Source organism: Pan paniscus, chromosome 2, assembly GCF_029289425.2.
Source record: "Pan paniscus chromosome 2, NHGRI_mPanPan1-v2.0_pri, whole genome shotgun sequence".
Classification (NCBI taxonomy): domain Eukaryota; kingdom Metazoa; phylum Chordata; class Mammalia; order Primates; family Hominidae; genus Pan; species Pan paniscus.
Genome location: NC_085926.1, coordinates 27,137,356 through 27,150,899, shown reverse-complemented (window position 1 = coordinate 27,150,899; position 13,544 = coordinate 27,137,356). Strand labels below are relative to the sequence as shown.

At 37.6% G+C, this 13,544-nt stretch overlaps 1 protein-coding gene across 19 annotated transcripts in view; it reads left to right on the top strand.

The window, feature by feature from the left end:
* The window catches only part of NEK10 (NIMA related kinase 10), a 257,967-nt gene that overhangs the window by 165,370 nt on the left and 79,053 nt on the right, over nucleotides 1-13,544 (top strand). For all 19 annotated transcript variants that reach the window (XM_055109578.3, XM_055109577.3, XM_055109574.3 and 16 more), the window contains one exon: nucleotides 9,055-9,268. In XM_055109578.3, the coding sequence (XP_054965553.1) occupies nucleotides 9,055-9,268 (214 nt within the window). The remainder of the gene's footprint in view (nucleotides 1-9,054; nucleotides 9,269-13,544) is intronic.

Genomic DNA, 13,544 nt, shown 5'->3' with positions numbered 1-13,544 from the left:
ATTATGCAACCACTAGAACGATTATTTGGAAGGGTTTGTAACAACCTGTAAAACACATTATGATATGTGGGTAAGACAAATATGATGTAAAGCTGTTTGTAACCATGACAAACCTCATAAAAATATGAAAAAAATTGGAAAAAGGCCAGACAAGAACACATGAAACAAAAAGCCATGTTAGATGATAAAGTTGCAGGTACTTTTTAATTTCCATTTTTAAGCTGATAATGTGATTTATCATAATTTTTCATAGAGAATCAGGAGCTCCAGCTATTACTATAGCAGGAGTTTAATGAAAGTCATTATTTAGTTGTACTTCCAAAGTTTTGGCCAATCCCTGCTGGCCTGTCACCCATGCTCCCTCCCACTTCCCCTTCTGTTTTCTCTGCTCCAGCCACATGGTGCTTCCCACTAGTCCTGGCATGCACCCTCCTTCTAGACTTTTGCCCTTGCTTTCATGGTTTCCTAGAACTCTCTTTCCTCAGATATATGTGTGACACAGACCCTCACTTCCTCTGGGTCTCTGCTAAAATGTTCCCCACCCTGATGGCCCCACTACCTCACAGTACTCTCTAACCTCCTTGCCTGCTTTAAAAAGCTCACAGCACTCATCATCCCTGACATATTATACATGTGCATACATGAGTTTTGTTTATCGTCTGTCTCTTCCCCACCAAAATGGAAACTCAAGAGCAGGGACTTAGTCAGTTTAGTTTGTAGCTTTTATTGCCCAAAGCAGTGGCTGGCACAGAGTAGACCCTTAATAAATATTGCTTGTATGAATAAATGACTCGTGTATCTGGCTGATTGCTATTTCTGGACCATCTTGGGTACTTAAGTTGCATCTTGAGTACTTAAGTTGGGTACTTAAGTTGATGGGATTTCTCCATCCCATCAAACTGAGCCAAATCCTCAGTATTTTGGATTGTAGAAATTCTAGAGTCACCCCAGATAGAATCTTTTTTCATCTGCCTTCTGAGTCTTTTAAAACTTGGGTTGGTATCTATACTAGCACTTAGCCCCATCTCTGATGAAATATAATAGATGTATTATTGTGGCTGTACCCCTTTCCCTTTGATTTATCCTTCTAGCCCATTGTTTGTGCTAATATTACTCCTCACCTGTTTTTGTAGGATGATATCTAAACCTTTCTTTCTTTGGCACAATACTAATCTACAGTCTTATTTTTTTAATTGATTTTTTAAAAATTTTTAAGTTCAGAGGTACATGTGCAGGTTTGTTATACAAGGTAAACTTGTGTCATGGGGGTTTGTTGTATAGATTGTTTCATCACCCAGCTATTAAGCCTAGTACCCAATAGCTATTTTTCCTGATGCTCTCCTTCCTCCTGCCCTCCACCATCCAATAACTCCCAGTGTCTGCTGTTCCCCTTTATGGATCCAGGTGTTCTCATCATTTAGCTCCCACTTACAAGTGAAAACATGTAGTATTTGGTTTTCTGTTCCTGCATTAGTTTGCTAAGGATAATGGCCTCCAGCTCCAGCCATGTTCCTACAAAAGACATGATGTTGTTGCTTTTTATGGCTACATAGTATTCCATGGTGTGTATATACCATATTTTCTTTATCCAGTCTAGAATTTATGGGCATTTATGTTGATTCCATGTCTTTGCTATTGTGAATAGTGCTGCAATGAACATATGTGTGCATGTGTTTTTATGATAGAATGATTCGTGTTCCTTTAGGTATAGAGCCAGTAATGGGATTGCTGGGTTGAATGGTAGTTCTGTTTTTATGTCTTTGGGGAATCACTACACATTGTTTTCCACAATGGTAGAACTAATTTACACTCCCACCAACAGTGCATAAGTGTTCCTTTTTCGCTGAACCTTTCCAGCATCTGTTATTTTTTGACTTTTTAATAATAGCCATTCTGACTGGTATAAGATGGTATCTCATTGTGATTTTGATTTGCATTTATGTAATGATCAGTAATGTTGAACTTTATTTCATGCTTGTTGGCTACATGTATATCTTCTTTTGTGAAGTGTCTGTTCATGTTCTTTGCCCACTTTTTAATAGGGTTGTTTTTCTCTTGTAAATTTGCTTAAGTTCCTTATAGAAGCTGCATATTAGACCTTTGTCAGGTGCATAGTTTGTAAAAATTTTCTTCTGTTCTTTAGATTGTCTGTTTACTCTGTTGATAGTATCCTTTGCTGTGCAGAAGCTCTTTAGTTTAATTAAATCCCACTTGTCAATTTTGTCTTTTTTTTTTTTTTTTTTTTTTTGAGATGGAGTCTTGCTCTGTCGCCCAGGCTGGAGTGCAGTGGTGTGATCTCGGCTCACTGCAACCTCCACCTCCCAGGTTCAAGCGATTCTCCTGCCTCAGCCTCCTGAGTAGCTGGGACTGTAGGCCTGTGCCACCACACCTGGCTAATTTCTTTTTGTATTTTTAGTAGAGACAGGTTTCACGGTGTTAGCCAGGATGGTCTCTATCTCCTGACCTCATGATCTACGCGCCTCGGCCTCCCAAAGTGCTGGGATTACATTCGTGAGTCACCGCACCTGGCCCCCAACTTATCAATTTTTGCTTTTGGTATCTTTGTCATGAAATCTTTGCCTGTGCCTATGTTCTGAATGGTATTGCCTAGGTTGTCTTCCAGGGTTTTTATAGTTTTGGGTTTCACATTTAAGTCTTTAATCTGTCTTGAGTTGATTTTTGTATATGGGGTTCAGTTCAGATTTTTGTAAAGGAGTTCATTTTCAGTTTTCTGCAACTGGCTAGCCAGTTATCCCAGCACCATTTGTTACATAGGGAATCTTTCCCCCATTGCTTGTTTTTGTCAGGTTTGTTGAAGATCAGATGGTGGTTGTACGTGTGCAGCCTTATTTCTGGGTTCTCTTTTCTGTTCCATTGGTCTATGTGTCTGTTTTTATATCAATACCATGCTGTTTTGGTTACTGTAGCCCTGTAGTATAGTTTGAAGTCAGGTAGCATGATGACTCAAGCTTTGTTTTTTTTTTTTTTTTTTTTTGCTTAGGATTGTCTTGGCTATTCAGGTGCTCTTTTGGTTCCATGTAAATTTAAAATCCTTTTTTTTAGTGGTGTGAAGAATGTCACTGGTAGTTTGATAAGAATAGCATTGAATCTACAAATTGCTTTGGGCAGTATTGTCATTTTAATGGTATTGATTCTTTCTATCTGTGAGCATGGGGTATTTTTCCATTTGTTTGTGTCATCTCTGATTTCTTTGAGCAGTGTTTTGTAGTTCTCTCTGTAAAGCTCTTTTACTGGTTAGCTGTATTCCTAGGTATTTTATTCTTTTTTTGGCAATTGTAAATGGGATTGCATGCCTGATCTGGCTCTTGGCTTGACCCACAGCCGATGTTATACTGAATGGGCAAGAGCTGGAAGCATTTCTCTTGAAAATCAGCACAAGACAATACTTCAACATAGTATTGATGAGTTAATGGGTACAGCACACCAACATGGCACATGTATATGTATGTAACTAACCTGCACGTTGTGCACATGTACCCTAAAACTTGAAGTATAATAAAAAAAAAAAAAAAAGAAAGAAAGTACTGGTCAGAGCAGTCAGGCAAGGGAAAGAAAGGGCATCCATATAGGAAGAGAAGAAGTCAAACTATCCCTGTTTGCAGATGACATTATCCTGTATCTAGAAAACCCAATAGTATTGGCTCAAAAACTCCTTAAGCTTATAAACAACTTCAGCGAAGTTGCGGGATACAAAACCAATGTGCAAAAATCACTAGCATTTCTATACAACAACAGTGAAGCCAAAATCTACAGTCTTAAGGCCTCAGGCTCTGAAGACAGGCCTACCTGGGGCTAAGTCATGTAAACAGTTGCAAACTCTAAGAAGTGATTTGAGGCCAGGTGCGGTGGCTCACACCTGTGATACTAGCACTTTGGGAGGCTGAGGCAGGCAGATCACCTGAGGTCAGGTGTTTGAGACCAGCCTGGCCAACATGGTGAAACCCCATCTCTATTAAAAATACAAAAATTAGCCAGGCCTGGTGGTGTGCGCCTGTAATTCCAGCTACTCGGGAGGCTGAGGCAGGAGAATCACCTGAATCTGGGAAGTGGAGGTTGCAATGAGCTGAGATTGAGCTGTTGCACTCTAGCCTGGGTGAAAAGAGCAAAACTCCATCTCAAAAAAAATTTTTTAAATAAAAATAAAAAAAAAGAGTGATTTGACCATTATTTCTGCATCCCTGTTTTCTGATCTAGTAGAATGAGAATCATAATAGTACCAGTCTCATTAGGCTGATGTGATGATTACATAAAGTAACATATGCAAATCACTTAGGATAGGGCTTGCAGAATGGTAAATACTTGAGCAATTTTGGCAATCATCATGGTTAGTATTATGGGAAATGAGACGAACCTGTCTTTAAATCATTTGATTCCACAAACACTGGATCATGCCTTGTTGCTAATGAATCCAAATATATTTAAACTGCTCATCTCTGTGATTTGTTCCTGTTCTCTGTTGTTTTTTGGAAAGTACATTAAAAATTGACAGAGTCGTCAGAGGTGTCAAGACAAAAGTACCATATTTGCTCACTTAATTTCTCCTTTTAATAGGTATTTGAGTGCCACAAAGGGCGAGGGAGAGGTAGTGCAAATAACAAGGTTCAGAGACGTTGCTTTGATTTTGTGAATCTGGGCAAATAGACTGTAAATCTCTTCTGAAACTAATAGACCCTGGCTATGGCTACCCAGGACTCTTGGGGTTAACATACTAGTAGGGGAGTCAGATAGCAACATTGGAGTGTAAAGGTTTAGAGCGTCACCAAGTTCTGGAGTCAACTAGATTCTAATGCCCCCTCTTCCACTCAATTTAATTTCCCTGAGGCCCAATTTTCTCATCTATGATGTGTGGGTAGCAGTAGTAATTACTTTGTAGCAGGACGAGCCAAAGGCAAGAACCCCTCAGACGCTGAGTTGTAGAAGGAAAGGGCTTTATTCAGCTGGGAGCATCGGCAGACTCTCGTCTCCAAAAACTGAACTCCCCGAGTGAGCAATTCCTGTCCCTTTTAAGGGCTTACAACTCTAAGGGGGTCTGTGTGAAAGGATCGTGATCAATTGAGCAGGCAGGGGGTACTTGACTGGGGGCTGCATCCACTGGTAATCAGAACAGAACAGAACAGGACAGGGATTTTCATGATGCTTTTCCATACAATGTCTGAAATTTATAGATAACACAAGCAGTTAGGTCAGGGGTTGATTTTTAACTAACAGGTCCAGGGCACAGTGCTGGGCTATTTGCCTGTGGATTCCATTTCTACCTTTTAGTTTTTACTTCTTTCTTTGGAGGCAGAAATCGGGCATAAGACAATATGAGGGTGGTCTCCTCCCTTAACTTCATGGGCTTGTTTTAAAGCTTAAATAAGATAGTGCTTCTGACCCACTTAACGCAGTACCCAGCAAGCGGTAGGCACTCAATAAAATTAGGTATTATTAGTATTAATAATGATATTGTATTATGTACAGAATGAAGTTTATAAAGCAAATTGTGATAAATGTGATGAAAAATGGTAAAGGGGGCAATGAGAGATTACAGAAGGACCTGTCTTACTCTGGGAATTGGCAAAAAGTTTCTCTGAAGAAAGGACATGTAATCTGAGACCTGGAACATTCATTAACTCTCAAATAGTAAGCAGCATTTCGCAGACCAGCATCTGTGAAGGCTTTGCTGAGGGAAAGAGCTTCTCAATTTGAGGTTGCTTTTAGTTCAAAATACTAAGATGCCACAATAAGTTAGAACTGACAATTCAACTTTATATCTGACAATAAATTAAGATTGCAGGGTGCATTCTGTAATAAATTTATTTTCGTTTAAAGTTAAGACTCCTCATTGTCTGGGTTTACATTCCAAATAAAGTTTTATCTTTAGAAAATTTGACTTAAAACTGAAATCAATCATGAATTATATTCAATTGCATATTTAATTTGCTTTGGATTTTTAGTATTAAAAAATTGAGTTCTGAAAGAATTAGGGAACAAACTCAAATTTCGTATTTTCTTAAAGCAATGATGCAAGGGACACATAAAGGCAAGTGTTCTTAATGATCATTTATGACTCAGCAAAAGATCAGGCTCACAGCCAATCTTTAGTAATTTGATAGAGCCTTTGAAATAGAAGACAGCTCTTGACAGAAATGTTTATTATAATCATTCCTAAACAATATATTGTTTCTAATCATATATATCTTCTTTCCCCTATTTTACTATCTTCTCATTATTTTTCACATCCTTGTCAGGTAGAGCTCACACAGTTTGCATTTCTAATGCGCAGCATCTTTCCTTTTTCCTGTTTGCTCATGTGGTATACAAGCACATTTGTTATTGAAACTTGTCTTTCCTAGCAGGCCTTCAAATTGGGAGAATAACTTAGCAACCCTGAGGAGTTTGGGGAAGAAAATAAATATTTTTTTTGTTCTGCTCAGTACTAGGATTACTATTTTTACCTACTAGTATACTATTAAGAGAATATTGTCTGTTTACTTTTTAAAAAGGAAGAACTTTTCCTTTTATGCATAAAATATTCTATTAAAATCATTGCCTTATTTTTCTTTCTCTGTGCCTGGTTGCATAAGCTGCCTCGTGCTTTGCTTCAGAAGCAGTCATGAGGACTAACAAAGTTAATACTTTCAGCTAGCTCCAAGGACAAATGGATCTTTATATTTTTCACCCCTTTCAATTCTTTGTATCTTAAAACATGACATGAATGTAATTGAACAAGGTATCCTTCTAATTCTTTCCATCTGGCCTTTCAGAGTGGAGTGGGGACAAAGTGGATGAGGTGAGAATATCCTCAATTTTTTTAGGACCAGATTTTATGCTTATTTGTTTACAGAATCATTGGTAGACAATCTTTAGCATGTATTATTACTCTGATTCAGTTGCTGTTAAGAATTTCTCTGAGGCCGGGCGCGGTGGCTCACGCTTGTAATCCCAGCACTTTGGGAGGCCGAGGTGGGTGGATCACAAGGTCAGGAGATTGAGACCACGGTGAAACCCCGTCTCTACTAAAAATACAAAAAAATTAGCCGGGCGTGGTGGCGGGCGCCTGTAGTCCCAGCTGCTCGGAGAGGCTGAGGCAGGAGAATGGCCTGAACCCGGGAGGCGGAGCTTGCAGTTAGCCGAGACTGCGCCACTGCACTCCAGACTGGGCGACAGAGCGAGACTCCGTCTCAGAAAAAAAAAAGAATTTCTCTGAAATACCTAAGCAGGGAGTCATTTCAGAGCAACGAGACTATCCTGGAACTTCTGGTAGGAAATGTTCCTGGGAATCCAAAAGTCTATGGCCAAATATTTTGGGTTATGGGTAGGTAAACTTTTTAGATGTTATGCTGAGTTTGTTTGTGGATTTATTCATTGATTCATTCATTCATTTGCTGAATACCTATCAGGACTCAGATTCCATTGTATATGCTGGGAGATCATAGTGAAGAGGACACATGTCCCTCTTCTCTAGAAGTTTCCAGTCTAGTGGTGAAACAGACCATTATAGTAAAATAATTACAATAGTTTTAAGTACTTAAGTGCAAATGGTGCAAAAAGAATGTACAAAAGGGGCTCAGGATATCTGTCTGAGGGCAGTCCAAAAGTATTCCTAATGGAGCCTGGAAAAATAGTGGGATTTTGGCAAGTATATAAGAGATGATGGCTGGGAAAGATAAGATACCATTGACAAAAAAAAAAAAATCAAGCATATGGAATAAAATAAGCAAAGAAATGGGGGTATAGGAGAGACAGGTGCTATTTGGGGAAGTGCAGGTAGCCGCATTGGATGTGTTGCTGGAGGAGGGGAAAGAGTGGAGGAAGTTAAGGGCCAGTTCAAGAGAGACCTTGTATAGCATTCTGGGAATTTTAATTTTATCCTATTGGACCATGAAAACTATTGAAGAATTTTGAGTAGAGAAATAATATAGTCAGATTTAGGAATAGTATTCTGGTTAGCAGTTTACAGTACAGACCAGAGGTAGGCAAGAAATGAGTGTGTTATTTAGGAGACTCTTTCAGTAGTCCAAGTAAGTGACGTTGTAATAGCCAAATAGTTGTGGGATTACAGGGGAAGGATGTGGATTCAAGAAATATTTAGAAGGTAGAAGTCACAGGACTTGGTGTTTGTTAAATGTAGGAAGGGATGGAGGATACATAAAAGTGTGGATTTTCTTTTCAATTTATTGAAATTTTACAATGTATGTGCACTTCACAGAGATTACCTCGTTCAAACACCATACCAGTTTAATGAGGTAGATACTATAATTATCCCCTTTTACAGGTGGGCTATCTGAGTCTTAGAAGCTATGTAACTTGCCCAGGATCTGACTAATAAATGGTAAATGAGGTTTTAAACCCCAGCAAAATGATCCAGAGCCTGCATGCTGAGTTATGATGCTAAACTGCATCTTCTTTGTGGTGCCTTTTCCAGTGATGGCAAATACAGGACCAGGAGAGTAACCTTGGGCAAGGAGATGACTATGTGCTAGGAGAACGAAGGTCATTTCCATTCCCATGTACCATAATATGTAGCTATATAATTTATAAAACTAGTTTACATTGCTTTTTTTTTATTTTTAAAAAAGTTCAGCTAATAATTCAGCTGCTAATATTACCTTGAAGCAGCTTAAACATCTGCAGTCTAAGAATTTAGAATATCCACACTAATGAAAGGCTTAGACACTGGGCTTTTTTTTTTTTTTTCCACCTGCCAGTGAGTTGGCAGTGATTTCAGAAAGCAGCCAACCCATGCAGGAGAAGATGGTCCCATCTGCCCATCCTGAGACCCGAAGAGCATCTTCATGCTCAGCCTGGAACCCTTACCTTCCAGTCCAAGTGCAAAGAGAATAACGCTGACTCCTTTTCCTTCCTTAGCTTTCCAAATGCCTTTTGAGAAGTCTTAGACTCAAAGCTGTGCTTGATATCCATCTTATCCCAGGTTATCTTAGGTGAAAATACCATAGTGGACACACAGTGGACTTTAACCTTGACCCTTTACACTCTGTGGCCTGCTCCCAACATTGACCAGAGTGTTATAATTATCTTATGTTACCTTAGGTGCCTCACTCCTGATGCGGAAGCTCGTCCAGATATTGTAGAAGTCAGTTCGATGATATCAGATGTCATGATGAAATATTTAGACAACTTATCTACATCCCAGTTGTCCTTGGAAAAGAAGCTAGAACGGGAACGAAGACGCACACAAAGGTATTTTATGGAAGCCAACCGGAACACCGTCACATGTCACCATGAGCTGGCTGTTCTAATTCACGTAAGTGCAAATATTTCAATCTGGTCATGATGCACTCTAATGGGCTGTCTGAAGTTGTTCACGCTTGTTTTAAGGAACATTCATCAAAAGTTAGAAAAATAGTTACATGCAATATTTCAGTAGTATAGTTACATATTTATATCCATTTCTGTATCTTATATACAAATTAAAATAAATATAACTGACCTTCCTAAGAATGAATCCATAATTTATTTTATTTTTGCAAAAATCAGAGGTATCACAAAGTTCTCTTAGCAAAGTTTAAGTTACAGACTGTAAAATTAGCAGTGAATGCTTATATTTAATTTCTTCAGCAATCTGACTGCAACTTTTGGGAATATGTATGAAAATGTGAGTTAATTCAGAGAAGGAAATAACATTTGCCTTTAAAGTTTTTCGTATTGTACTTTGCAATCCCTTTCATTGCCATTTGTGGTATTAATAATGTTGCCATGCTTCAAATCAGAATATGTCTTATTTTTCTTGCCAAGAACCTTTAGATTGTTTTGATATTTAAGTTTATTTCTGAACATTGCTTGGAAAAGAGATGCCAAAGCTACAAATATCCACATGTGCAAGCAATGGTGCCAGTGATGCTCTTGTTGCTGTCTCTTATTTTCTTTCTTCTGTGTCTTTGTTGCAATCACGATCAATGTTCTGTTGTTTGCTCATGCTTTGGGCCTCCAAGCAGTGGCGACCTGGTAAGGGGACTTTCATCCTTTTTTTTTTTCCTGTCCTGGGGGTGGGCCCCAGGCAATTGGATCATAAAACTCTTTCTTAGGGTACCTGGTCATTAAATTCCTTCCCAGGATCCTAAGGACCTGCTCCATCTCAGCTGGTAAAATTATGTATGAAGTTGGTCTCAAAGAGGCAGTTCTGATTTCTTGAATAACAGTGTTTCCAATGAACTGCTTTCTGAAAAGAAGGAAAGTACTACTGTTTAGTGGGTTTGTCTTAAGGTATTTGGAATCCAGAAGTTGAAGACTGAATGTAGTTTTCATTTGGGAAGGAAACTCTTTCATCTTCATTGCCTTAAATGCTGAGCCTAGATGTAATTTTGCAGAACATTCCATGATGATTATTTAAGTTATATGTTTATGTAAAGGAGCATATAACTTGGAGTTATAGCCCTTACTGAACACAGTTAAATCTCAGATGGGGAGTTAGAGCTCACTTTGCTTTTTATTTTACTACCTAACTTCATAATAACTAGGCAACAATGCATCATTCTATGTATGTCATGTTGCATTCTAAATAGAGTATTCCTAGTAGACTAAAATGCAAGAGATTTAGCTATTTCTATATATCTTAGGTATTTGGGGCCTTCTATTATTAAGTTCTGCACTGCAGAGTTACTTAGCTTATTTCCAGTTGTATGTGAAAGAGTCATTTCATATTAGATTCATGTGGCTGATTTGGGGCTGAGTGGCATTAGTTTACAATCGAACAGCAGAAAGTCTGTTATCTTTAGCAAAACACCTTGAGAACGACCATTACTTGTCTATTTATTTACACTTCTCAGCTTAAAAAATTCTTTATTATGGAAAATTTCAAACGTTTATAAATGCAAAGATTGCTTCCTGTACCCATCCCAGCTTCAACAGTTAGCTATTCAGGGCTAATCCTGTATCATCTCTATTCCCACCTACTTCCTTCCTTCCCCAGATTATTTTGAAGTAAATCCCAGATACCATATAATTTCCTCTATCAGTATTTCCATATGTGTTTGGAGAGTCATTTTAGCTTTAGAAATATAGATTTCAGGCTATTGCCAGGTAAAATAAAGGGAAAGCTCTGAAGCCAAGGGAGGGATTTTAATGTTCCAGAGGTTGTATACTCATCTATAAATTAAGGGGTAGAGGATATTATCTACCTCAGAGAGTACTAGGATAAATGAGTTAATGTGTTTGAATATATTGTATGACTTTAAAAGTGGCATAAATCGTAAGATAGCATCAGTTATATAAATGAGCATAGCTTTTGTTAGAAGAATAGTTTGTTGATGGAACTTGTTAATCTAGTGCTAACTTGTCCAAGTAGTCTCTACATTAAATCCTTATGTCAGGCATACAGTTAATGCATATGTATTAGCACCTGCTGCTAGCCAGCCTCAGTGCCCTCATTGAGCATTCAGGTTTTTATGGACCATAGAGAAATGCTTTACTTCAAAGCAAAGTTTATATTCCTGCTTTAAATAGTCATACAATACTTTCTCCTTTCGCACTATTTTAAGTCTACTGATATATTTTCATTTCAAGGTTAACCAAATGTTAACTAAAAGGAAAAAATGCAGCTTTATTAAAGAAGCAAGAAGGAAGTAAGATTGCATTTATCAAAAGACAGTATGCAGTTAATTGGCATTTTTCTCAGTGGGGACCAATTATTATTTTTAAAAACTTACATCTACACCATTGCTGAAGAAAAATTATAGGTGTAAAATTTTATGACTCTTTTTTTCTTAAGCAGTATTATGATTATCTCATTTCAGATATACTGGAATGTTCTCCCAGAGCAGTTATTATCAATAATGCAGTTACACAATCCAGTGATAAATTATAGTCAAGGGAAAGAGAAATTAGTGGGTTCAGTAGAACTTTACGAATTCCCAACATCAATAAGGGGATCCACTGTGAATTACTGAAATTTTGCAAATTAGTGGGTAAGCAAACAATTGATAAGAAACATTAAAGGTTTCTATTTCATGGGGAAGTATTCTATTTACTTTCATATTTTAGTCTATTCTTAATTATGGCAATTTTTATAGTGGCCTAGTAAAGGTAAGTACTAATATATATTTTAGAAGGACAGAGAAGTCTTCACTGAAAAGTTTACTCTGTGTACTGTGGTTTGCCCACTATGAAAGTGAACCAAACCTTTCCTTTTGAAGAATGTTTTCTGATTCTTATAACTTAAAATAAGAGATCATAAGGAGAGCATAGAGTTGAGAATGATAAGAATCATGTAGAGTAAAAGGAAGTAAAATTTTAACTTAAATGTGTAATAATTAGAATATTGTCATGTAGAGGGTATTGTGGCATCATAATAGTGAAAATCGTTATCCATGTTTTGGCACTGTTCACAGTGTAGTGAACACAGAGAATCATTACCCTTTCGATCTTATATCCTAGGCAGAAAAATCAATTAAAGACATTTCTGAAGAGTCTACTGCTTATATCTTTTCCAACAAATACAATAGTGTGTATTAAAGAAATTCAGCCTGACAAAACCTGGAGAATCAATGGAAAACTTCAATGCCATTAGAATTATTGTGATTTTATAGAGACAGCTTTAGACTAACATTTAAATGGGTGAAGAAAGCGTATTTCTATGTGTACAAATGGAGCAGAATTGAGTGTTCCAGGGAGACTGAAGAGAAATCATGAGAGAAGCATGCTGTCAGTGCGAGACTTGCAGGAATCACAACTACTTTTCCAGTGATATTTGACAGGAAGTTTATCTTCACCACCCCTATTTAAAGGCTGAATGATGATTTCTTTTTACTAGTTTAATAAGTTTGTTCAGTTTGGAGAACTGCTTTCACATCTATAACACAAAGAGAGAAAGATTGAAAATGCCTGTGGTATATAATTAATAATGAAGGAGCAGGGATTTGTTGGATGTCTTCTGAATGTAAGGCATTATGCTTGGTATAGTGAAGCTTATAAAAAATTATAAACAATGACCCCAGTCATGAAGTAACTGATAATCTACTTGGAAAGACAAGATAGATATGCATATGCAGGAGGAACTTTCTAATGATTCCGAACATTTTGGGTAAATAAATGAGATGAGGGAAATGAATTAATGAGGCCTAGGGAGGATCTCAGAGCCAAACAAAGATAGGGTCTTGATAACTAAATAAGGAAGTCACTCCTGGATGGAAAAGAATAACGTTAAGTGCAGAAACTCCAGCTCAGCTCACTTAATACTAAGAATCAAACTTAGAAATGGAATTGTTTTATGTTTTAATTGCACAAGGAAAGGGAAATCAGGAGAAGTTAAAAGACTTGTTCAAGTTCATCCAGCTAGTTAGGGACAGCCCCAGGACCGAAAATTGGGTCTGCTGATTGACAATGCATATTTTTATATGTGTAGTTTGAAAAGCCTGGGGAAGTAGGCTGGAGCTAGATGATGGATGTTTGTGAATACTTCATTAAGCTGTTTGAATTAAATCCTATGGGTAACATGGACTAAAACGTTGAATTTCTCCAAAATACCTAACAAGCAAATTGACAAACTACGAACTAATTCTTTCTTTCTTTTTTTTTTTTTTTGA